We start from the raw sequence: 25,576 nt of genomic DNA, 5'->3' as shown, positions 1-25,576 counted from the left end.
GTCCCCTCCCTGGCAGCATCTCCAAGATAGGGCTGAGAGAGACTCCTGCCTGCAACCTGGGAGAAGCCGCTGCCAGTCTGTGTAGACAATACTGAGCTAGCTTGTATGGATATTGGCTTTTAATCTGTACTTTCTAATTTTATCACTCATGCATGTATTTATAAACTGTTATATGCAATAACTAAGTTGCCTCGAGCTCTTTAGGAAGGGATATCAGATTAAAGAGCCAGATAAATAAAAGAGAGAGTGAGAGAGAGAGAGTGTATATATTAGAATTTCAGCTGAAGAGACTAAAACGGAAAACCTTTACACACGAATGTGTGACCTTTGCTTAGGGTGAGGAGGGTTTAAGGTCCTGAGGGAATGTGGCTTATCTGGTATCAGCAGAAACCTGATCCAATCAGAAAAAGGGGATTTTAGCCCAGTTTACTGAGGACATTCTCCCTGCTAATAGGAACAAACACCGAAGCAGACGAGAAGCAGCCCACAGGAGCGGAACATGTGCCTGTCAGCTTCTGTACCTACCAAGCAGCCACAAGACCAGGGCAAGCAAAATCCCAGTGTGGGCATGCAGTGAAGTCACCGACAAAATTCTCCCGAGATATGCCTGGAGAAGTGCTTTGGGGGTTTCGAAAAGCTCGGAGAAGACTTCTCTGATTCCTTTCTTTGCAGGCCTTCAAAGTCCCCCGAAAGCCCCCAACTCCTCATAATAGCTCTCTTTCTTTTCCTTACCTGGCAAGTGGTGGAAAGGAAAGCAGCGGCATAGGGGGAGAGAAGGTGCAGGAGAATGTCGCTCCCCCAAGGGACACTGCAAACCAACTGGCCTCCTTCCTTTCTTCTCCTGAGTTCTTCCTTTTTTGGAAGAACTTTGAAGATTTCCAAGTTAAAGTGAGGTAACGCTAGGGAGAGATCACCCATCTCTATCATGCGCTTTGTCAAAACTGCTGCTCAAAGTAATTTGAGCAGATTCGTGACAAATGGATAAACAAGGTGGAAGATTGCAGGAACACTTTTTCTTCTTTTGCATGTCTGCTTGTAAGTAGTTTTTATAACGAATTGGAATAAGTCTACCTTCAATGTCTGGTCAGGAAAAAGCACCACCGGTGGTGCAGGAACTCAGTGCAGCAACCATGTAACACAGAAAGGCCATTTTAAAAATATATGACTCTTAAAATTATATATTATATAAAATTATATAGAGCCCCTGGTGGCACAGTGGTAAAACTGCTGCCCTGTAACCAGAAGGTCACAAGTTCGATCCTGACCAGGGGCTCAAGGTTGACTCAGCCTTCCATCCTTCCGAGGTCGGTAAAATGAGTACCCAGAATGTTGGGGGCAATATGCTAAAATCATTGTAAACCGCTTAGAGAGCTCCGGCTATAGAGCGGTATATAAATGTAAGTGCTATTGCTATATATATAATTTTGCTTCTTGTAAAATGCTTTAATAGCAGGTGAGACAGAAATCAATTTTAACCAGGGAGGCCACTCAGTCCTCACTTCTTAATGCAATGCTGCCCCCATGTGGACCAAAAAAATAGTAGCAATGGCCACTATTTCAGTTTAAACATTATTCAAAACGACATACATGCATGCGCCATAGCTCAGGCTTTGACAGTTAGATATCCTGTTTTTAGGCTTTTCTAGTAATCAGTGAATTTGGATCATGTGGGATGAGACCAGAAAGGATGACCAAGAGCACACCACCACGGTGGGTGCAGAAACAAAGATGTCTCCATCTTCACAAGTTTGTTGGGAGGTTGGCATTCGGTGGATTCGTGGTGGAAGGGGAGAGAACAGGTGGATGTCCCTGGTACAAACACACCCACTGGCTACCCCCCCCCCCACACACACCCATCCCCACATGCAGAGGGCAGTGCTGATGAATGCAGAGAGTGGTCCCCCCTGTAATGCAGAACTCTTACCAGCTCTCCCCACATTCAGTGCTGCCCTCTTCAGGCAATGCTGCACTCCTGCGGGTGCGCCCACATTCTGTGGCTGAGGGAGGAGAACCTCAGGAGTCTCTCAGCCTTCTTGGTTGTGGCCCCTCTGCTTTGGAAAGCCCCCCGGAAGAGCTTCGCTATGCTCTCTCCCTCAGTGTTTTTAGAAAAAACAATTAAAGGTGCATTTTTCTGGAGAGTCTTTTTAATGTTCTACTTGCTGCTTATATCTGGTAGGTTCTTTTAGTTCTTCGTTTTGAGATTTTTACTTATAACTAAATTTGAAACTTTAAAAATGTGTAACTCTGAAATGTGGTTCTAGCTTGGTCTTTTAACTTGTTCAATTTTATTAATGTTTTATTGTTCTGTGTTGCATCGATTAATGCTGTGAGCCATCCTGAGCAGTAGTGTACTGCTCAGCAGGGGTTGAGACATACAATAAATATTTTAGATAGATAGATAGATAGATAGATAGATAGATAGATAGATAGATAGATAGATAGATAGATAGATAGACAGACCAGTTGTCCATCTTGCTCAATTCTGTCTACACTGACTGGTAACGGTTCTCCAAGGTTTCGGGCAAGGGTCTCTCTTGCAGCTTCCTGTATAACCAGTGCAGTGGTACAGAATCGGTATTATATTCTCACATCACTATGCAGCCGTAAACATTCTTTATTATTAAAGAATTATACACACACACCCCATTTCAACTAAAAAATTCTCAAAGCACTTTACACAGAAAAAGAAATATGATTCTTGCTATGCCACTCTGTACCAGCTGACGATGGCTCTCTCTCTCTCTCTCTCTCTCTCTCTCTCTCTCTCGATATAGATATAGATATAGATATAGACATAGACATGATTAAACTTTGTTTTCTGGTATAAAGTAAATATCATTTTAGTTCCTTTCATCTTGATGTTTCCTTGTTCTATTGGCAGTGAACGTATCACACGGACAACCACAAAAAACTAACCCTAAAAGAACGTCCACTTCTGAGCATAAATCTGTAGTGGACTTGGCAGGCGTAGGGAGGCAGCACTCTCTACGGAGGCCCAGAGGCTCTGCAGCAGACATGTGGACGTGGAAAGGGCTTCACGGAAGGCAGGAGGGCCCTGGGAAACCCCTCTCCTAAGTGCTGCCGCTTCTCCCATTTTCAGCCCCGCAGGCTTGCTCACAACATCCTCCCTACTTGGTCTTTGGAATGGCATCTGTGTGATTTGGGGCACAAGCCGATCGGGCCAAGCCCAAGGCCAGATAAAGCCCCACAGGACTGTGGCCCCTGTGCAAGAAGATGGGGGAGTTGTAGCTCAACAAAACCGTCTGGGGGCTGCTGCATCCCCAACCCCAAGGTCAAAGCGCGGCCAGCACCACGCAGAGAAGAAACGCCCGGAACCCAGCGCTGCCCCCAAGAGAGGGGGCTGGCTCTCCTGAGGGGCCACCCTCTGCCTTTTGTGCACTGCCTTCCTTCCACGGCTTTTGATAAACGCATGGAAAATAAAATGCAGCGCCTGTCAGTTCTTCTAGCCCCAAGCAGGTAACATTTTCAAAGTACACATTTGTATATTCTCGTTCTCAAAATGTTGGCATTGTTTGTGTGCAGTATGAAAAGTGCCATTTGGTAAACATGAGCCCACACTGTGCAGAGGAGTTTCTCTTTTTTAAAAAGTGCAATTAGAAACCCAGGGTGTCTCAGCGCTGGGCTGCTTTCTGTTGTTCAGGGCTTACTTTCCTAGCAGTAGCTGGAATGTGTTTTATGTGTTTTTATTGGATATTCTAATGTGGTGGGGTGAGCCACCCAGAGAACAATTTGTTATGGGGTGGCTAACAAAGTTTATTTATTATTAATTATTATTATTATAGCAGCTCAGTATTATCTACACAGAGAGGTAGCGACTTCTCCAAGGGTGCAGGCAGGAGTTTCTCTCAGCTCTGTCCTGGAGATGCTGTCAGGGAGGGAACCTGGAACCATCTGCATGCAAGCAGGAAGGTGCTCTTCCCAGAGCAGCCCCATCCCCTAAGGGGAAGATCTTGCCATGCTTCCACATGTAGTCTCCCATTCAAATGCAAACCAGGGCAGACCCTGCTTAGCAAAGGGGGCCATTCAGGCTTGCTACCACAAGACTCGCTCTCCTCTGGAGATCACATCACGTTTGCATTAATACTGATGCCCAGGCAACCACATGGTAAGCTGGTCATCTTTGCCCTCTGGCTGATGGGTCCTCCTGCTGCCAGAATCCTTGCCTTGAGACCCCAGCCCTTCACAGCTGGACAGCCAACGGCATCTGGTGCTGGGGAGCCTAACACTTTCCGCTGCTGGAAGCTGATCCTCCTCCTCAGCCCAAGAGCAGGCAGGGCTTGAGCCTCGGTCGGGGAACGTGAGGGGACTCTGGGATTAAGTTCAGCCTCATGGAATTATGGATGCATCTTTAGGATCTTTAGCACAAGATAGGAAAGGATGGCCTTTTTTAGAAGGTGGAGGGCAACATGCAAACCTTGAACTCTACAACTCATATTTCAAAAGCAACAAGGTCTGGCTTAGGGGGCTCTTAGAAGAGAATCAGGTATTTCTAAGCAATGTGCCTGAGGAATCAGATGTTCAAACAGGATATAAATAGAACAAGGAAGAAGGTTCCTAGATCACTTTTTTCTGTTCTGTAGCAGGATGATGGTTTCCCCCCAGGTTTCCCCCTGCTTTTTGCCATACTTTTACAAGATCTATACAAGAAACACACACTCTCTCCCCCCCCCACACACACACACCCCGCCTGATTTCTTAGAGGAAAAGAGCTCTGTGTAGGAAACACAGAGCTCTGCACAATATTTCAGGGGTTCCCCAGCTGTGTTTCTTTTTAAATGTGTACCCCTTCGGAGTACACAGGTGTTTAAATGTGTACCCCTTCGGAGTACACAGGTGTTTAAATGTGTACCCCTTCTCTTGCAAAATTCAGCTCAGGCATCCCACAGAGACCGTGTGCATACACATGCATAGGCACACCCACATTTGAAGGCTAGCTATGAGACAGGATACTCTAGTCACTGGCTTGCACCCACACTTAGAGACTCATGAATACTCCCACTGAAATCAGCAGGACAAGTTTGCTTGCCCTATTCATTTCAGCGGGCGTCCTCAGTGCTAATTTCTGAAGCCGGTCGGTCAGCTTGAGGGGAGGGGCACGCTGAGCTTCAGCACGGAGCCAGCCAATCGGGAGCAGGGGAGCGGGGCCTTCAACCTCTTCCCTCCCCTTCTGCAGCGGACCCATCGCTGAGGCCGCGTCTCCTTTAGGGTCTCGGGTGGGGCACAAACAGCGCAAGGAGGCAGGAGGGTGCTGAGCAGGGCCATCCCAAGGGGGCAGCTTTAACAGCTCGTTGCAGCCTGCCTAGAAGGGAAGTCAGAGTTGTGCCGTGGGGAGGAGATGGGGAAGCAGCAGCCACAGGGCTCCAGATGCCGCGGGGCTGGGGGCAGCCGCCCCAATTTGCCCTACTAAAGGACTGCCCTGGCTCTGAGTAACCCCCTGGGGACCCTTCAAGTCCTCCTGGGGTACTAGGACCCCAGCTGGGAACCCCTATAATGAGCCATATAAATTTCTCCCCCTTTTCCTCTTGATTTCAACGAATAACCAGCCAACAACAACAAAGATACCAATAATTCACACAGGAATATGCCACAGCTTTACCTGAGATAAGGGGAAATTTGTCAGGCAAATGAGAGAGTCAACACATTTCTGTGGCTCTAGCTTTGCCAGAGAAAACGTCTCCCAAGACTGTCGAGAGGCTGCTGTCTCCCAGGTTTTGCCAAGAGAGGGCTCCAAGACATGACAGTTGTGTCGAGAAGCCCCAAGAAGGGACTGCTGAGCAGACCCTTCATTGCAGCTTCCGGAGTACATTGGGGCAAATCCCGCCATCACTACTGGCCAAGACATCCATTTATACATCCCAACCAACCCAACAAGCAATACAAACAAGAGAGTGACTAACTCCCTTTCGTAATCCATACTGGTCACTGCGAGCCCAACTTTTCCTGGCACAAAATCCAGAACTTCTCAACACAGATTTTAAGTTTCTCTTTTGCGAAAAGGCTGAGAGGACCCCACAGCCATATTTTGACTCACCACAAGTCTCCGTCTGCAATGGTCTTCTCGTTCGGAGCTCCGGCATGACCATAGTGCAGGACTGAGCTGTTGTGCCCGCTGCAATAAAGACAGACAGATTCCTTTCATGAGGATTCATAGACAAACACAGAGGGGGGAAAAGTATGAAAGTAAACATAGGAACATAGTCAGACCATTGGTCTATCTAGCTCAGAATTGTCTACCCAGACTGGCAGCAGCTTCTCCAAGGTGGCAGGCAGGAATATCTCTCAGCATCTCCTCTCTGAAGATGCTGCCAGGGAGGGAACATGGAACCTTCTGCCCGTCCCAGAGTGGTTCCAACCCCTGAGGGGAATATCTTCCAGTGCTCACACATCCAGTCTCCCATTCATATGCAACCAGGGTGGAGCCTGCTTGGCTAAGGGGACAAGTCATGCTTGCTACCACAAGACCAGCTCTCCTCTCCACAAGACCAGCTATTGTAGAGTTGGTCTTGTGGTCAAGACAACTGCACCCCACCAGTACACGTAAACATACACATTTGCACACCCAAATACATTTGCCGTATTGTAAGAGCCATCCTTTTGGTGTGTTTTGGGATTCTTGATCCTGGCCATGGAAAGCCACCCCTTCAGAGAACACACACATTTTCTGGGGGCCCAGATGATGATGGAATAAATGTGAAGTGTGCTGTCAAGTCGATTTCAACTCCTGGTGCCCACAGAGCCCTGTGGTTGTCTTTGGTAGAATACAGGAGGGGTTGACCATTGCCTCCTCCCATGCAGTGTGAGATGATGCCTTTCAGCAACTTCCTATATTGTTGCTGCCTGATATAGGAGTTTCCTATAGTCCAGGAAGCAGACCAGCGGGGATTCGAACCGGCAACCTTCTGCTTGTTAGTCAAGCATTTTCCCCGCTGCACCATAACTCCCACAATCCCCAGCCACAGTGGCCAATAGCCAGGAATTATGGGAACTGTAGTCCAACATCTGCAGGAGGGCCCAAGTGGTGCAGCCTAGTCTACACTGGCTGGAAGAGGCTCTCCAGGGTTGCAGGCAGGAGTCTCTCCCAGCCCTACCTGGAGATGCTGCCGGGGGTTGAACCCGGGACCTTCTGCAGCCAAAGCAGAGGCTCTTCCACTGAGGATGGGTCAAGCGCCTGACTTAGTCTACGGCGGCTTCCTTTGAAGGACTTTGAAGCAGGCCGTGCTTTGTGCCTGCCAGCCAAGCCTCATGCAGCTTCCAGGGCAGAACCCCACTTGACAGAAAGGTGAGAACGCAGCCCACGCGATGATGCCTGCCCTTCGCCAGCCAGGAAGCTTGCTTGAAGATTTGGGGCACATCCTTCTCCCTTAAGAGAGTTTCTGCAAGGATGCAATTTTCTCTCTAACATTCCAGATTTGATCCCCTGAATACTCTTATGTAGGGATGTGCACGAACCGGTTTGGCGCTCTATTCCTAGAATGCTGAACCAGTTCAAAAACCCCGCCTTCGAACTGGTTCGAACGCGGAGAGCGGGGGTCAGCTGAAGGTGCGGGGAAGGTGCCCTTACCTCCCCCACCACATTTCCCCCTCCGGTGCTGCTTCAAAAACTGCTGGCGTGGGGAGGCTGTATGCCCTCTTGCCGCCCCAGTTGGCATAAAACCGGAAGAGGTGAGCATGGCTATAGTCCTTTTGATGCAGAACACAATCTCTACCCATCCCACTTTTGAGATCTGAAATGAGCCAACAAGCTCACATTTCTGAGCTTGAATGAGTTATTACCAAATCTGAAAGATCAGGCTCTCCTCTTGGTGCCGTGGCCTCTTCCAAATTAAAAAGGCGTGATGGGGGGGGGGATTAAGGGAGTGCAAAATCCCCAGCTGGGAAATATCACAAAGTGGGTGGCTATGATGCTACCTTGGAGATGCGTGGAATTCAAAATGTGATCTTGGCTTGTGAAAACCACCCCAGTCTAGCCTGACTCATAAGGCATTGGCACGGTGAAGAGGAGAAATCATTATAATCCACCCTGTGTCCTTGGAATAGGAAGGCAGAGAAATCTAAATTAGAAGAAAATCCACAGGCTGACAATTAATTCATGGGCGAGAATGAAACAAGAGGATAACTTTGCTGGCGAAGAATGAAAAGGTCATCTAGGTCAGCTCCAACAGCAGCAATGTGAAATTCCACACAGACAGTAAGCATCTCTTTTTGTGCGCTCCCATCCAAAAACCCAGAAATTTGCCACCTCTGAAGGAGAACGTCAACTTCTGCCTATCAATTTTGAGAAATTCTGGAGAACAGGTGAGATGCCACAAGATGGACTAATGTTTCCCACAAGAGGAGGATTCAGGAAATGACAGAGTGGTCTGTTGATTGCTCTTATAACCTGTTCTTGTATCTTCCACAGCGCCTAAGTCTGCGGAAGATACTAGAACAGGATATAAAAGCAATCAGTCTGCAAGCATCTTGATAACAAGGCAGAGGTTAGCAGAAGTCCACATGGCTTTGCCAAGAATAAATCCTGCCACACTAATCTTATCACTTTCTTAAATCAGGTTACAAGCTTAGTGGATGGTGGGAATGCAGTGGACATCTGACAAAGTTCCTCGTGATGATTTCAAAGTTCCCCATGATGGCCCTATCCAGCATCCCTCCAGTGGCTGTTGCTGGTGGTTGTCTTATCTTATGTTTCTTTTTTAGATTGTGAGCCCTTTGGGGACAGGAAGCCATTTTATTTATTTACTTCTATGTAAACCGCTTTGGGAACTTCTGTTGAAAAGCGGCATATAAATATTAGTCATACTCGTATTCGTATATGCTTTGGTTAGCAAACTGGTCAAGTGCACGCTCGATGATAATGCTATCAGGTAGATTCACATCCTGAAAGTGTGCTCAGGGCCCAGTCCACTTCAACCATTTGATCAATGACTTAGACGGAGGAGTAGAGAAAACCCTCACCCCACTTGCAGATGACACAAGATAGAGAGGGACAGCTCACACCTCAGAAGAAAAGAATGCCACTGAAGACTACCTTCATAGAACGGGAAACTAGCAAAATGAAGTTCACTACAGAGAAATGTCAAGGTCTGCACCTGGGCAAATAGAATAAGATAAAATAAAATAAAATGCACAGGTCTAGAATGGGAAATGCTAGGTTTGGCAGCAGCACATGTGAAGAGGACCTTGGGGTTGCAGTTCATCACAAATTGAACATGAGTCACCAGACTGACTGATGCAGCCGCAAAAAGGGGGAATGTTATTTTAGGCTACATTAATAGGACAGTTTCCAAGCCAAGAAAAGTAACAGCTCCCACTTTATGCTGGCACTAGTCAGACTTCATCTGGAGTGTGCTGGGTCTCATTCGGGGTGCCATGCCAAAGGCGAGGGAGCCAAAAGAGAGCAGGTTCAGAGAGGAGGGTAATGAAGATAATTGAGGAAAATAAGCCGGGGGTGGGGCCAGTTGAAGGAAGTGGCTTTCTATTTAGCCTGGAGAAGATCGCCCTGAACAGAAGGGCTGTCACAGAGAAAAGAGCAAAGACTTATTATCTGCTGCCCTCAAGGGCAGGATTAGACCTAATGGGCTAAAGTTCCATGATTCTGGCTAGACATTGAGATAAACTTAACAGCAAGAGCAGTTTCACCATGGGACCCATGACCTACAGTGGCAGGGTGGTGGGGCTCCCCCAGTGGGAATCTTCAAGCAGCCGCCAGATAGCCATCTGTTGGTGCTGCTCTGGATTTCCTGTACCAAACAGGAGGCTGGACTAGATGGCCTTTAAGATACCCTCCAACTCTACGACTGAAGTCCCAACCTTCGGATTATAAAAGTGCTGTGCTACTTCCTGCATTAACACTGTGGCTTTCTGTGCCAGTGTGAATGTTACTAATTAGAAATTAGGAAATGAAGAGAAAATGAAAAATGTCAGCCCATATTATGAGAAGATTTCCAGTGGGACAGTAGTGTAAATGGAACGGACGGCTGGTGATCCCGCCTGGCTGTATACAAAGGAGGGCCATGATGCAGCTGATCCATTCATTCCGCTGGAATTTTAATTGCACGATTATTGTATGATAAAACATTTTCAAATCTGATTACATCAATGCAAAAGGAAACGCATCATCTCTGTTGCTACTGTGCGGCCCTAAGGGCATGATGAACTCCTCCAACCTATTTCCTTCCTGCTGGTACCAGAACAGAGAGTCTTAAATACAATTCTTTTAACAATGTACCGTATAGAATACTAAAGATAGCTTCAGATGCAATGCAGATCATCCCTGCTAAATGGGCCAAGAGGCACCTTTCAGAGGGCCGATTCTCTTTATATTTAGCAGGGGGAGCAACTGGCCCTTTCCACCCAGCACAGCATACCTCTAGTGGCTGCTGCTCTCTTGTGTTTCCTTCCAGTTTGTAGGCTCTTTGGGGAAGGGAATCAATGTGAACTGGGCTAAGAAGCACTTTTGAAAAGTGGCAATTCTCTGCTAGGTAGCAAGGGGAGAGCAACTGACCCTGTTCAGATCAAGATAGCATCCCTTGGGAAGGATATTTAAATGCCGTGACGTGTCTACACCTACAAAGATTGGAATCATTCGGACAATGGTTTTCTCCACAACATTCTATGGATGAGAAAGCTGGACTGGACTCTGAAGAAGCAAGACAGAAAAAGCATTGACGCCTTTGAACTTTGGTGCTGGAGAAGACTTTTGAGGATACCATGGACAGCCAGGAAAACAAACCAATGGATCCTCAAATAAATCAATCCAGAATTTTCACTTGAGGCATAAATGACCAGGCTCAAAGTATGCACCACTGAGAGACCTGAAAGGTCAAGTTGAAGACAGATCATCCTGGAGAGAATCTATCTATGTGGTCGCTTAGAGTCGACACCGATTTGATGGCACTTAATCAATCAATCAATCAATCAATCAATCAATCACCTTTTTAAAGTGATGAGAGAGCAACTGTCCCATTCAGCACAGCACTCTTCCAGCGGCTGTTGCTGGGTGTCTCCCTTGGGTTTATTTTTAGATTGTGAGCCCTGGGGGGGTGGGGGGGGAGGAAACAGCCTTTTCTTATTCTTAGTAAACTGCTTTGAGAACTGTTCTGTTGAAAAGAGGTAAATAATAACAGGCAGTTCTGAAAAAATCTGTCGGAAGATACATACACTCATAGACAGAGATTGAAGATGCAAATATTGTCTCTGTGGGCTACCTAGCAAAACCTCTCATCAGCTGGTGCATGAAGTGCCTGTGTGTGTGCACATGTGCCAGAGAGTATTCTAATCTCTCTTTCTGGCAGGAGAATAAAACATCTTTATCCAGTTGGAAACTCTGGGGTCCACTTCAGTCCTGTGCTTTCAGTTATCTTCTCCCATGAGGTCCATGTAGCTTGCTGGCCTGTGCTGACCACGCCTTGCTTCCCTCTCAGAGGTCCTCATTCCTCGCATCTTGTCAAAGGCCAGGATGCCCCAAGACCACAATGCAAGAGCAGCTTTATCGATGCCCTACAGACATGACAGTCCAAAATGTCAGCCAGGAGTCAACTCAGACACCCGGCTGAAACATGAACTCTTCAAAGTCAATCTTAAACAAGAAGTTCAGGTAAGAACTAATCTGCCTGCTTTCCTTTCTCCATCATCTTAACTGACAATTATCATCTTCACAAGTTAGCCCACTTCCACCTCAAATGTTTACACGTCCGCCATCTTGAATTGGGGTGGATGACATCATCACTAACTACACCATTGGGGTGTCCTTATTTGTCCCTCCCTACAGCTGTACCCAGTTTGGCCCAGGCACTGCAAAGTTGATAGGGGGACACGGACACATACACACACAGAGAATGCTGGGTGGTCTCCAAAGCTTACTTTCCTTAAGGAAAGTAGACTAAAAATGTTATATAATTCAAGAATTATACTAGTATAATTCCAGTAAAATAATTCTAGTAGCCATCAGCATGTTTGCACACATTCAAGTGAACAAACAGGACAGCCCTCTAGAGAGAAATGGTGCAAAATCCACAAACACTCATTTAGCTGCTCCTCAAATGGGAGGATTTCCCAGGAAAGGCAATCGCTCAAGTGGTCCGAGGGCAACTATGCCTGGCTAAGCCACCCCAGCTGCCTGTGTGGTGTGGTGTGATGTGGTGGTTAGGGTGCCTGACTCTGAGCTGAGAAACCCAGGTTCAAATCCCTGCTTGGCCATGCAGGGGGACTCTGGCCTCTCTCCGCCTAATCTGTCTCACAGAGCTGAGCATGGACATGGCGGGAGGGGACCTTTTGCATGGCCCTGGATGCCTGGTCCCCCCACAGGCAACAGGGTACAATGCCTCCTGTACTGAGGCCAGGTTTTGCTCGCTTTCTCTGTAGTCTCTCCTCTCCATGCCTTCACCACTTATTTACGCACACACCTGCCATTCAGGGCACTGGCAATGTGGTCTGACTTCCTTTCATTCCCTCCGCCAGCTCCCCCCACAGAGCCCAGTAGTTTTCTTTGGTAGAATACAGGAGGGGTTGACCATTGCCTCCTCCCGCACAGTATGAGATGATGCCTTTCTATATCGCTGCTGCCCAATATAGTACCAGCGGGGATTCGAAACTGGCAACCTTCTGCTTGTTAGTCAAGCATTTCCCTGCTGCGTCTTGCTTCCCTGCAAGCATGAAGAGTCCCCTTAGCTAAGCAGGGTCCACCCTGGTTTGCATTTGAATGCAAAACTACATGTGAACGCTGCAAGAGATTCCCCTCAGGGGATGGGGCCGCTCTGGGAAGAGCACCTGCCTGCTTGCATGCAGAAGGTCCCAAGTCCCCTCCCTGGCAGCATCTCCAAGAAAGGGCTGAGAGAGACTCCTGCCTGCAGCCTCGGAGAAGCTGCTGCTGGTCTGTGTCGACAATACTCAGCTAGATGGACCACGGGTCTGACTGTAAGTAGATAAACTCAACCAAAAAAGAGAGCATATTTTTATTAAGAGAACGAATATCTTACAAGCTGTCAAGAGTTGAAATCAATACTATGGAGAGAGGTGCGGGGGATAAAAAGAACGCAGCCAGAAGTTTTTAAACGAAGGAGGGAAGAGCACAGAGGGTAGATTTCAATTATCCAGAACTCTCTCTTATCTGGACATGGCTTATAACCTGGAACATTCCCTCGCCCAACGCCTTACGCCCGTCTCTTCCCCAACAGGTCAACGTCATTGTGAATGCCTGACTATTAGTCAGGAAAACGTCAGCTGCGACGTGGACTTTGGGGAAGAGAGAAAATGCTCGATTAGCGGGCAAGTGGAAGCTGTAACAAATAGGCTTACCGTAGGAAGAAAATCCTACAGTGAACCTTAAGGCACCATGAAGCAGAACAAACCATTTCAAGTGTGACTCAGAAAGAATAGGCTTTGTGCAAAAGGAGTCTTCTCGCTTCTCTGCATGCAAGAGAGCAGTCAAAGCGAGGGGAGTGCGGAGAAGACAGCAGGCCCATTCACACGTGATCTCTGACACTCGTATGAGTGCCCATTGGTACAGATCTGTACACCGGTTATGCTGAACGCAGGTACAGCAGTACATGCATTTGAAGGGCCTGTGCCCAGGTTCAGCTTTAAAATGAACACAGGTACAGTCATTCACATAAACACATGTATGAGTGTACAGACATTGTACAGCATAATGTCTGAATTGGGTTAGGGAAGGTGCCATTTTATGGGTTCAGTGAAGTCAGGGGTTCCCAACCTTGGGTCCCCAGGTGGTGTTGGACTACAACTCCCATCATGCCCTTGGACTACAACTCCCATCAAACCCGGCTACAATAGTCAAACACCACCCGGGGACTCAAGGTGGGGAACCCGTAAGTTAAGACCTGACTTAAGCATAGATGCCCCGCTCCACTTTAACTGAGGTAAGCTTCACTAAACCAGAGGCTAAGTGGCATCTTTTAAATCCATGAATCTGTTCGAAATTCTCATTTCATAGAGCGTGTGCGTTCCACTACTGATTGAAGCACAACTGTTGGTGACATGTGGGCGAGCCTCAGTGGTGGCTCCAGCTCTCTGGAACTCCCTGCCCCTTGATTTTAGGCTTGTCCCCTCTTGTTTAATTTTAAACAAAAGTTGAAGACTTTGTAAACTGTTATTTCAGCAGCCTTTCCCTTAACTCTATACATTTCTCTGCGACTGCCCTGTTTTAATGACTATCTTATCCTGCACTTCTACACTTTGAGAGACTCCATTTTACTCTTTAGAAAGTGAGTTTTGTTGTAAGCCACCATGAATTCGTTTATAAAGAATGGCGGCATATATATCTTTTAAATAAACAAACATCAACTTTCAAATTCATTTGATTTGTTGGTTTTCATTCAAATTGGCATGGGGATGTCAACTTTCCCCAAGGAAATACAAAGACAGTTTACTCATCAATAGGCCAGATGCTTCAGATTGGTAAGCATGAGGACAATGCCAAAAACCCAAAAGATCGGCCAGTATTAATGTGACACCACTCCATTAAATTCTGCAGATTCTCAGCAGATTTGCACAATGGGAGGTTAGTAAAAATGCAAGAAAAGTCTTAACAGAATATGTAAAATAAATACAGAAGGAGTCTTAAGGATATCAGCACAGTCATAAAGCAGTTAGAATACAAAAGACAGTAGAGGCTAGAAAAAGGAGCAGCCACTTTGCATGTGCTGTTAAAGGGAAAAGGCAACCAGCTCTCTCTTCCAGTGTACTCCTTTGCATCATCAGCCGCAGCTCCAGGGAGCAGAGTGAGCTCAGGAGCAGACCGGAGAATTCAAGCTCTGTGCAAGTGCGATAACGGCCTGTCCTCCCTGAAGCCTGCATCCCAGTCGGGAAAGGCTTGAAATTACAGGCAATGTGGCCAGCAGAAGCTTGGACGAGCTGCTGGTCACAGGTCTGTAATATGCAATGTCACACACATACACGAATGTACCCTTCCAAAGTGAATCCACCCAGGGTCCTTCTGCCCCTTGAGAAAGACAAAGCTGAGGACCCAGGTTCCAATTCCGGCCTTGAGCCTTCAGTCCCTATTCATCTGCCTGCCCAGCACCCTCTTCCTGGAGCTCCCAATCCTGGCTTCGGGACCTGCACACCCCTAGGGGCTGCTGCCCACAGCCCAGCCCATCTGACCGTTGGCTTCATGGAATATGAGCATCCAAGAAGGGTGAAGTGCAGAAGGCTTCCCATATGTCACTTTGCAACATCCCTATGACCCTGGATCCAACACGGAGGCCGACGGCAACTGTGGCTGCAACGTACCTGCCACAGATGCAGGTGTAGGAGGTGTGTCTCATGCCTCCACGGGTGTAGCAATAGTGCTGGAACAGGCTGCAAATCAAGAAAGAAAGAAAGCGGTCAATCAATCAATTGTTCAGAGCAATCCCCAAACAAGAAGCCATATGCAAAACTGCAGAAAGTCAGGAGCCACGGAATCTGATCCTTGGCCGCCCAGCTTAGTACATGGACAAACAATCTTACCTTGGTTTTTTAGCTCAACATGCCCTTGCAAGAAGAGCCCCAATGCCAGGGATCAGTCAGTTAACCCCCTGCCCTCAAGGTTCACCTGACTCTGGAGCTGAACAATTAATATAGGGCTGGAGTTCCTAACTTTGGGTCCTCGGATGGTGTTGGACTACAACTCCCATCATCGTCACTCACAAATCTGGGGGGTCCAAGGCTGAGAACTTCTGCTCTAGTGGGATCAAAATCTGCTGCTGCAAGCTCAGTCTGTGAAACTGAGGAGCGGCCAAGAAAGAAAGGATGTTCCCTCCCAAAACACGAAGAATTGCATATGGAGTGTATTGTCACAGGATGATGGCAATAGGTGGGCACAGCACAGACTTCAAGAGATATAAATATCAGAAAGGGAATTTCTGCATTGGCCGATATGTTTCTGGGCAAAATACAAGGTGCTGGTTATAACCCATGAAGGCCTAAACAGTGTAGGCTCAGGGTATTTAAGAGAACGGCTTCTTTGCCATGGGCCCACACCGGTCACTGAGATCATCTGGAGAGGTTCGCCTGCAGTTGCCACCGGCTCGTCTGCTATTTCGTGTCACACATTTTAAGAGATTTAGATTTTGTAGAGCCTCAAGGAGCATCCCAAGGGAAAGACATCTGTCCAAACATCCACGCCCCAGACAAGGGGTCTCAATGAGACCCGACTCCTAAGGCCACCCCGAGGATGCATGGATGTGAACAGCATGTGAACTGGACTCAGGGAATCTTCCCAGACAAATTCCTTCAGTCCACGTGTGCAGGAAAACCCTCCAGCCCTCATCTGTTGCTGGCAGCCCTGATGCCTCTTCCCCAAGGGAGCACTTCTGTAGTGGGTGATCCTACATACTCCTAGTGTATCATCAGGAATATGTTATTCCCGGGGAAATGCAACTATTCAGAAACTGTGCTGTACGGGATATCTGCACATGGGCACTTTTGCCCTACTTTCCCCTCTGGTCAACAGGCACTTGGTATTATTTCAAACTCCTGTAAGACATCTTTGCCTGGAGACCACTGCAGGACAACAGGAAATGTGCACGTACAGACAATGGGAAGCAGAGCTTCTTGCAAATCTCTCTCTCTCTCTCTCTCTCTCTCTCTCTCTCTCTCTCTCGCCTGTCTCCACCCAAGTTAATCTTGCATGGCGACAAAAGCATCCTCCAGGAGGAGCTCTTCAGCCTCAAGAAACGCATCCACCTCCCTGGCTTGATGGATACTCTGCCAGGAGACAAGGGCAGCTGTGCCCAAATTACAATTAATACAGGATTAACTGCTTTAAGAGCCAAGTGCATATTATAGACCCTTTCAGTCTTTGTGAAATATACTCTAATTATGATCCAATTCCCTTTAATGCTGAAAGGACGGGGAGGGGGAGCACCTCATTCGTTGCAATATTAAAATCATTTCATTAATACAGAGTGATAATGGGACCCATTCAGATTTCAGAGGCGTCCACAATCTTCTCCTCTTGCAGCAGCTGCTACAATGCAAGCTATCTGAAAAATACATCATTCTGGCTACTCGTGAAATTAAGTACAGTTCACCTAAGGAATTAAGGACAAGGACAGACTTGGCAGTCCAAACAGTATGCACATATGCACATAACCATGGCCACAATGCACATATTTCACAGATTACTGAACCTGAAAGCATTTCAAGGAAAAGGTGGAGAAATACCGGTCTGAGATGTTTCAAGCACAGGATGTCCTGCTTCTAGATATGGGCTGCCGAGGTCTATTAGGATCCTTTCCAGCTCTGAGATTGCAGCCATGAAGACCAAACCCGGCCTTGATAACAACAATCCCCATTGCATGTTGAGGTAAATCGGAGAGGTCCGTCTCCCGTTACCACCGGTACGTCTGGGGGCAACTCGGAACCGGGCCTTCTCTGTAGCTGCTCCTGGCCTAGGGAATGCACTCTCAGCAGATATACGCCACTGAGGCTCGTTGTCGGCCTTTAAGAGAGCCCTAAAAACTTACTTGTTTGGCCTGGCCTTCCAAAGTTTTTTAATTGTTTTTGCAAGTGTTTTAATTGGTTTTAAATGGTTCTGAATTGTTTTAAATTTGTTTTTATATTGCTTTAAGCAGTGTGTTTTAAATGGTGTTTGTTTTTATGCTTTTTAAACTTGTGTACCACCCACAAATGTAAGATTAGGTAGATAAGGTCTAGAAATGTAAAATTAAATAAATAGGTAAATCATCCAGCTATCTTGCAATAGCAATAAAAAGAAAACGGAAATGTTTCTAGTTGAAGACAGAACTAACTGTCTTCATCCGGCCACGCAGATTATTATTATTAATTCAATTTCTATACCGCCCTTCCAAAAATGGCTCAGGGCGGTTTACACAGAGAAATAATAAATAAATAAGATGGCTCCCTGTCCCCAAAGGGCTCACATTCTAAAAACAAAAAACAAGATAAACACCAGCAACAGTCACTGGAGGTCCTGTGCTGGGGGTGGAGAGGGCCAGTTACTCTCCCCCTGCTAAATAAAGAGAATCATCACGGTAAAAGGTGCCTCTTTGCCCAGTTAGCAGATGTTCATTGAGCATGCGCGGCAGCCTCCAAAATGGCCACTGCAATGGAGGGCAGGCCTGGAGCGGGCCAAAGACTGCCTCAATAGGGCGATTTGGACATAAATGGAGGCCAGTGGGTGGGGAGGGGAAACTTCTGGAGACCACACACACACACACACAGCCAAATCTAAGCCCCTGGAATGGGTGGCAGCAAGTAAAATTTAATTTTGAAAATTAACCTATTCGCATATCCCTACTGGGGACCGAAGGAAGGGGATCTCTGGGCTATGGCATCCCTGACAGAGGGCCATCCAACCTTGGTCTGAAAACCTCTAATCAGCCTTAGCTTGTTGGGATACTATGTAAAGGTTACCTAAAGATACCTAAAAGTTGTCAGATCTGCATTTTTGAAATTCAAATGTTATGACGCTTTAAATTTGAGCGCACAAGTTGTGAAGCCATTTCATATTCCGTCCCCCTCCAGCTGTACAGATTCAAAATCAAAGCAGGAAGAGGAAGGAAATCATTTCCACAGCATGGCTGAGAAGAACACACACAACATGATAGAATTTTTACACTCTAAAGCAAAGTATTTATTTGCTGCTTTCTGGTTTCCTCAAGTACTATTCCATACAAGTTTGGGAATCGCCGCATTAAGAACTAGCTTAAGCATAACCGTCCCCTCCACTTCCACAGGTAAGCTATACTAAACTAGAGACTAGATTTTAAAAAACCCAAAAACTCAAATGACCAGGCTCAAACTATCCTACTTTGGACACATGATGCGAAGACCCAGCTCCCTTGAGAAGTCCATAAGGCTGGGAAAAGTTGAAGGAAAGAGAAGAAGAGGACGACCAGCAGCAAGGTGGATGGACTCAATGACGACAGCAATTGATGCACCACTGAGAGACCTTAAAGGCCAAGTTGAAGACAGACCATCCTGGAAAGAATCTATCTATGTGGTTGCTAAGAGCCAACACCGACTTGATGGAACTTAATCAATCAATCAGTACTGAACACACTCCAGTCTTTTTGTTCAAATGCAAAGACTAGTTGCAATTCAGATTGATCACCTTATTGACCCCAAAGAAGAAAAACCCATACCAATATGGCTCAAGAAATTTATCTCTGTTGTCTGATCAATGGCCAAGGTATGCTAAGATGACTGTGATAACCACATTTAGCACTAAGGTCACATTGATCGCCTTGGAAGAGGCCAGGTTTCTATGTAGGATTGGTGATGACTCGTAATCATTTTCTTCGAAGAGGCTCAGGCAGACGCTGAATACACTTCAGACATGCTTTAGAGTGATTTAGTCCACAATGAAAAGAAGGGTACAGTAATAAGCACCCTGGTCTGGATAACCGGCTCAAAATGGAAACAGCTCACTAAATTTAGACCTCGGATCTTAAGAAAAGGCACTCAGGAAAGAGACAGATCTATTTGGGGTAAGCGCGTTGGCGGGTTACTCTTCTAACAAGCACTTGGGCTGACAGAGCAAAAATATGAGACACCTCAAAGCTGCAGTGCCTCGGCCATGATGTTCTAAGAGAGCGAGACGATCTGAAATATTTTTAAAGCCAATTAAAACGAACAGTATCCTACAGCCCAGGGAACATCAGGCAACCTTAACAACGAATGCTTCTAATTAGCTTTGCTGGTTCTTTCAGGCTTGCATGGCACCACGACAGTGTACCAGCTCTGAAGAGGCAAGTTCTCGGTTCACCGTAGCTTGAAGGAAGGACTCAGCAGAGTTTCCATGTTCCATTTTTGAACATCACACATACAGGCACATACCTCTACGGACCAGGGCTTGACAATTCCCAGGCGCCAGAGAGCCATGGCGCCTAGAAATTTAACTGTGGCATCTCAGCCAGGATATTCAGAGGTAGAGTTATTAAAGAAATTCTTTATTTGTCCCAGGCAGTCGTGTTTCTGTTCTGCTACCTGAAAGGGGGATGAAGAGAAGCCCATTCAAATTCCACCTCCACAATATCTGTCACTAAAGCCTGGTAATTTTGTCAAGTGTCCATTGTCCGGCTAAATCCAAAGAAAATTTGTCAAAGTGTAAGAATGATTGATTACCAATATTCCTCAACAGTGTTGCCTGGCCAGAGCTTAACTACAGACTGCTTAGAAAATGTAGCATAAACGCAAAGGATAAAAATGAAGAGTTTATTAGACATCCCACACCACTCCAGGTGGTCTGCAGATCAGAGTCCAGCAACACAGAAAAGAAACAAAACCAAAAGTAATTCTGGTATTGGATCTCCGGTTCATAATCTGGCCACCTAATACCAGTATTGCTGCTGCTGCTGCTTTTTAAATGGCATTTCTGTGTTGCTGGACCCTGATCTGCAGACTACCTGGAATTTATCTCTGATAAATTCTTGACATGTGTCCTTTGAGTTTGTGTTTCACTGACTAAGCAGTGAGCAAACAGCTGAACCTCTGGCCACGCCAGGCTACAGGGGGATATGGGCCATCAGTAACTCTGACAATGGCCTGCTATAGCCCAGTGCAGCCACCTAGCCCACAAATTCCTAATCATGGTAACTGAGAGAGCAGACTGCAGGCCGCCTCCTGTCTTTTGTGCAATTTCCCCCTTCCTTTCTCTCTTCCAGATTCATCATGCTGCAGTGTTAGGACTGTGCCAAATGTTAACACTAAAGTAAAGTGTGCCATCGAGTCAATTTCAACTCCTGGTGGCCACAGAGCCCTGTGGTTGTCTTTGGTAGAATGCAGGAGGGGTTGACCATTGCCTCCTCTCATGCAGTAGGGGATGATGCCTTTCAGCATCTTCCTATATTGCTGCTGTTGCCCGATAGAGGTGTTCCCCATAGTCTGGGAAACATACCAGTGGGGATTCGAACCGGCAACCTTCTGCTTGTTAGTCACTAACCCTCCTTCAATTTCAAACCTGAATTTGCAACTAGAGTTAGAAACTGGTTTACACAGACAGAACCACCACAGGGGCAGAGCTCCTGAAATATACAGCTCACCCCACAACTGCTGGATCCTAAACTGGAAACCAAAATAAGGCTGCGACCCTAAGCATGTTCATCTGAAAGCCAACACCATCAAAACCAAGGGGGGTTGATGTCAGAGAATTCGTGTTTAGGATGAGTGCATTCATGAAACATATAGTTACTTCACTGGCAAAAAAAATCTAACCGTTTGGATGATGCTCTCGTCCCCACCTGGAATGCATTTTGCTGCTTCTGAGCCTTCCCAAATAATGTTCTTTCTGGTATTGCCCCACTGCTGCATTGCAAACCCCAGATCTGGGCAGGTGGCAGCAAGCATGACCAGGGGTGCTGGCCTAATGCTGCAGGGGGTTCTGTTCTGAGGCAGCAAGGGAGGCGTCTGTGGCGTGCCATTGACTAAACACCTGGAGGAAATCAATACTGTTACAGCAGGACCAGAAGTTACAGGAAAATTGCAGCGGAGGCACGGCTAGTGAGGACATACTAATCCACCCAGAGGGGAACAAGCCTATTTCCCCTTCCTTTCTAAACATACAAGGGAGAGATGTACACGGGAGTGGAGTGGAATGGCAAATTGGAAAATGTGCCAAATCCAATGCCAACAGGGTGGGGGGGGGGGTCGGGGAAGTCGCAGAGAGTTCATCAATTAAAAAGGGAAACAACACACATTCCTGCAATGCACTTACTGACAGCAGAACCAATTGACGGCTTCAGTTGAGGAGGAAGGGAGAGTTAGGTGAGGCATAATTAGCATTTTCACTGTATAACTGAGGACTGTAAATCAGATCACCTGGCCTTTCAAGTGTGAAGAGGTGTTCTGTGCTCCCACACTGGGATGATTCCCCTCCAAAAGGGAGCTTCATTCAGTCTGGAGAGGCTTTCCTTTGCTCTAGGAGCCTGCCCCCCAAATGGAAGAGCCAGACTGCTCCATGGGGCGGCGGGTGGGGGGGGGGGAGAGGACTCCCTCTGCCTTGGCTGCCCCCCCCCCGCTTGCTTGTTCTTGACTCCTCCTGATCACAGGAGATGGACCAATGTGATCGTGACCAGGAGGAGACGGGGGGGGGCACCTACTCCCTCTTCGCTTGGGCACTCCTCCTCCGGGCTATGGCGAGCCGGTGGCTGGGAATTGTCGGGTCATGTTGTCAGCAAAGAGGGTGTCCACAAAGAAGCCCCACGCACTGACTTGGGCAGACGCAGATCTCTGGACATGCCCGCGGTCCTGCAGGCTTGCAGGAACATATGGGCATCTCTCTCCTCAAATCCAATCTCTCCCTGGAACCCAGAGTAGGTGGTGTGAGACAGCGCACTGCCAGCAAAGAGCAAGACGCAGACCAAGCTGTCAGCCTGTCTGGGGGTGGGAGTTAAGCTGAAGCAAGAGGCCCAGTGCCTTAAAGGGTGGGGGTACATAGGAAGATGGGAAGGTACCTTCTACTGAGTCAGACCATTGGTCCATCTAGCTCAGCACTGTCTACATTGACTGGCAGCGGCTTCTCCAAGTTGCAGGCAGGAGTCACTCCCAGCCCTACCTGGAGATGCTGCCAGGGACTGAACCGGGGACCTTCTGCATGCAGAGTGGATGCTTTGGGCCAGGACCAGGTTCATATTCTGGGGATGCTCATTCATCCTGCACTGTCACTAGAGGCTCATGGCCTCGGAGTGCCTTCTATCAGCCTTGGCTGACACTCCAGCTGCGACCTTACCTGGATGGAAATCGCCTATGTACTTCTAGCACTGCTATTCTCACACCACCCAAGTCCATTTGGAACTGAGGAAGCTGCCTTCTACCAAGTCAGACCATTGGTCCACCTAACTCAGTATTGTCTACACCAAGGATTCTCAGTGTTGGGTCCCCAGATGTTATTGGACATCAACTCCCATAATTCCCAGACCAAGTAGCCTTTGGTTGGGGATTATTTATTTATTACATTTTATATCCTGCTCTTCCTCCAAGGAGCCCAGAGCGATGTACTACATACTTAGGTTTCTACTCACAACAACCCTGTGAAGTAGGTTAGGCTGAGAGAGAAGTGACTGGCCCAGAGTCACCCAGCAAGTATCATGGCTGAGTGAGGATTTGCACTCACGTCTCCCCGGTCCTAATCCAGCACTCTAACCACTACACCACACTGTCCCTCTTATTATGGGATTATGGGAGTTGAATTATGGGAGTTAATTCAAGTCCAATAACATCTGGGGACCCAACGCTGAAAATCCCTGGTCTACACCAGGCCTGTTCAACTTAGACCCTCCTACAGATATTGGCCTACAAACCCCATAATCCCTGGCTATTGGGCACTGTGGCTGGGGATTATGAGTGTTATAGTCCAAAAACAGCTGGGGGGCCAAAGTTGAGCAGGCCTGGTCTATACTGACCGGCAGTGGCTTTTCCAAGGCTGCAGGCAGGAGTCTCTCCCAGCCCTACCTGGAGATGCTGCCAGGGATGGAACGCTGAACCTTCTTCATGCAATACAAGAACAAGAAAGAATGAGTACCAGTATTATAATATTTACAGACAATGTAGTATGAGGTACAGCTTCACAAAGCAAATATATGTTCAACAGACAAGAAAAACAAAGACACTGGTAAAAAAGAAGACAGTGATAACTGGAGAACAAATATAACTAAGTGTGGAAATACTGATGCTGAGAAGTGATACGTGTAGCGATCCAACTACGTTTCGAAATCTTCCTCAGTCCATGTAAGTGCAAGTAATAATTCAAACAGGGAGTTCACTCTTAAAGATACAAAACAGGTCTGAGAACACAGCATAATACTCTTACATCCAGAAACAAATAAAAAGAGAAAGCCGATGTGACGTGGACAGTAAAGTGGCCCCATCAACGGCAAATCTGTACATGTCCTTATTAGAGTCGAAACAGATTTTAAATTGAGAAGTTAATCTTTTCCTGCAAAATATACATTATTATGAGAGATACACTGATGAGGTATTTTTGGTATTTGGAGGGACAAAACATTCTTTTGAACAATTTTTGCTTTGGATCAGTTCTGTGAACATTCACATCAAATTCTCTAGCTGTGCCCATAAACAACCTATAGCTTTCTTGGATGTGTTGGTGTTATGATCTGATGGCCAGCTTAAAGTATGAAATTACAGGAAAAGAACCCTCATCTACATATCAATAGCTATCATCCAGCATTTGGATGTCTTGGATGTCTCGCATTATCTGGATTGAGGAAGATTTTGAAATGTAGTTGGAGCACTTCTTCTTGTTGGTTGAACAGATATTTCTTTTCTGAAACTGCACCTCATATTGCATTATATGCAAATTTTATAATGCTGGCACTCATTGTTTCTCATCGCAGTATCACCTTTTGGGAGGAACTATCCCTCTTTTGAATTCATTGACCTTCTTTGTGCAAAGCAGGTGCCCTAGCCCTGGTTCCTTCCGAAGGGCCAGAGGAATGCATGGAATATGAGAATCGCCACTGGCCATTTGGAAGGAGGAACATAGGAAGCTGCTTTCTACTGAGTCAGACCCTGGGTCCACCTAGCTCAGTATTGTCTACCCAGACTGGCAGTGGCTTCTCCAAGGCTGCAGGCAGGAGTCACTCCCAGCCCTATCTGGAGAGGATGCCCCCAGGGAGGGAACTCGGGACCTTCTGCATGCAAGCATGCATAAGGGTGGGGAATTGGGAACTCACAAAATGCATGCCTTCAGGTGTATATCCTCAGCGGTCAGCCTAGTTCCTTCCACCCCACCAGCAAGATACCTTAAGTGGCAAGGGAAAAATAGGCCTCCTGGAGATTGCATCCTCTGAAGCCAATGGCCCCCACCATGTCTTGGCCAAGAACATTTTTCAGGGGTATCTGCTTGTTACATATATTAGCAATGGCCCAAAAACCCAAGTACTAGGTGCAGCTCTACAGTTGGACACTCAGTTTAATATTAAATAAGGGAATTAGCATAAAGTCCCCTTGCTTTATTCTATACACCATAATAGCTCTGGATGTCAATTGGCATATTTTAAATTGATGTTTGGGGTTGTGTTTACAACTATTTATTAGCATCTAATTCATAAAGTCCAAATCCTTTGATGACAAAATGATTAAATTGTATGTTAACTAATCCTTCTTTAATTATGAGGCTGCCAGAAACCTATTTCTGGATATATAAAAAGGAGACATTTATAGCCACCCATTCTTTAAATATGCATTATGTAAAGCCAATAATTAGAAGAACTCTGGATTCAATTATATTTTAATTATTCTTACACATAAAACATCCCTTTAATAGCACAGTGCATACTCTCTTTTTTTCTTAATGAATCACTAATCATTCCTTTTGGGGTGTCAAGCAAATAAAGACAGCTTTAATCTATGCAAAAATGCACAAGAATACAGCCAACTCAAGTTACTTGGGAGTATGAAAAATAAGCCATATATTGAAGAATACTACCAGGGCACTCAAAAACCAATTGGATAATGCTGTACTAGAGGAAGGGATGTAGACCAAACCTCACTTTGTTAGGCCAACATCTTGCCTAACAAAGAACTTGCGGACGGAGGCTGAACTAGTGAGAAGATGGCATGTTAGATAGAGGTG

At 46.6% G+C, this 25,576-nt stretch overlaps 1 protein-coding gene across 1 annotated transcript in view; it reads right to left on the bottom strand.

Moving 5' to 3' along the window:
• Window positions 1-25,576, bottom strand: part of PEPD (peptidase D) — a 157,508-nt gene that overhangs the window by 32,716 nt on the left and 99,216 nt on the right. The window contains exons 10-11 of the mRNA XM_053271169.1: window positions 15,268-15,336; window positions 6,053-6,130 (exon numbers count right to left, since the gene is read on the bottom strand). Of these exons, the coding sequence (XP_053127144.1) occupies window positions 6,053-6,130; window positions 15,268-15,336 (147 nt within the window). The remainder of the gene's footprint in view (window positions 1-6,052; window positions 6,131-15,267; window positions 15,337-25,576) is intronic.

Source organism: Hemicordylus capensis, chromosome 9 (assembly GCF_027244095.1).
Source record: "Hemicordylus capensis ecotype Gifberg chromosome 9, rHemCap1.1.pri, whole genome shotgun sequence".
In the NCBI taxonomy this organism is placed as follows: Eukaryota; Metazoa; Chordata; class Lepidosauria; order Squamata; family Cordylidae; genus Hemicordylus; species Hemicordylus capensis.
Note: the sequence above shows the minus strand (reverse complement) of the source record. Positions and strands in the feature narration are given on the sequence as shown.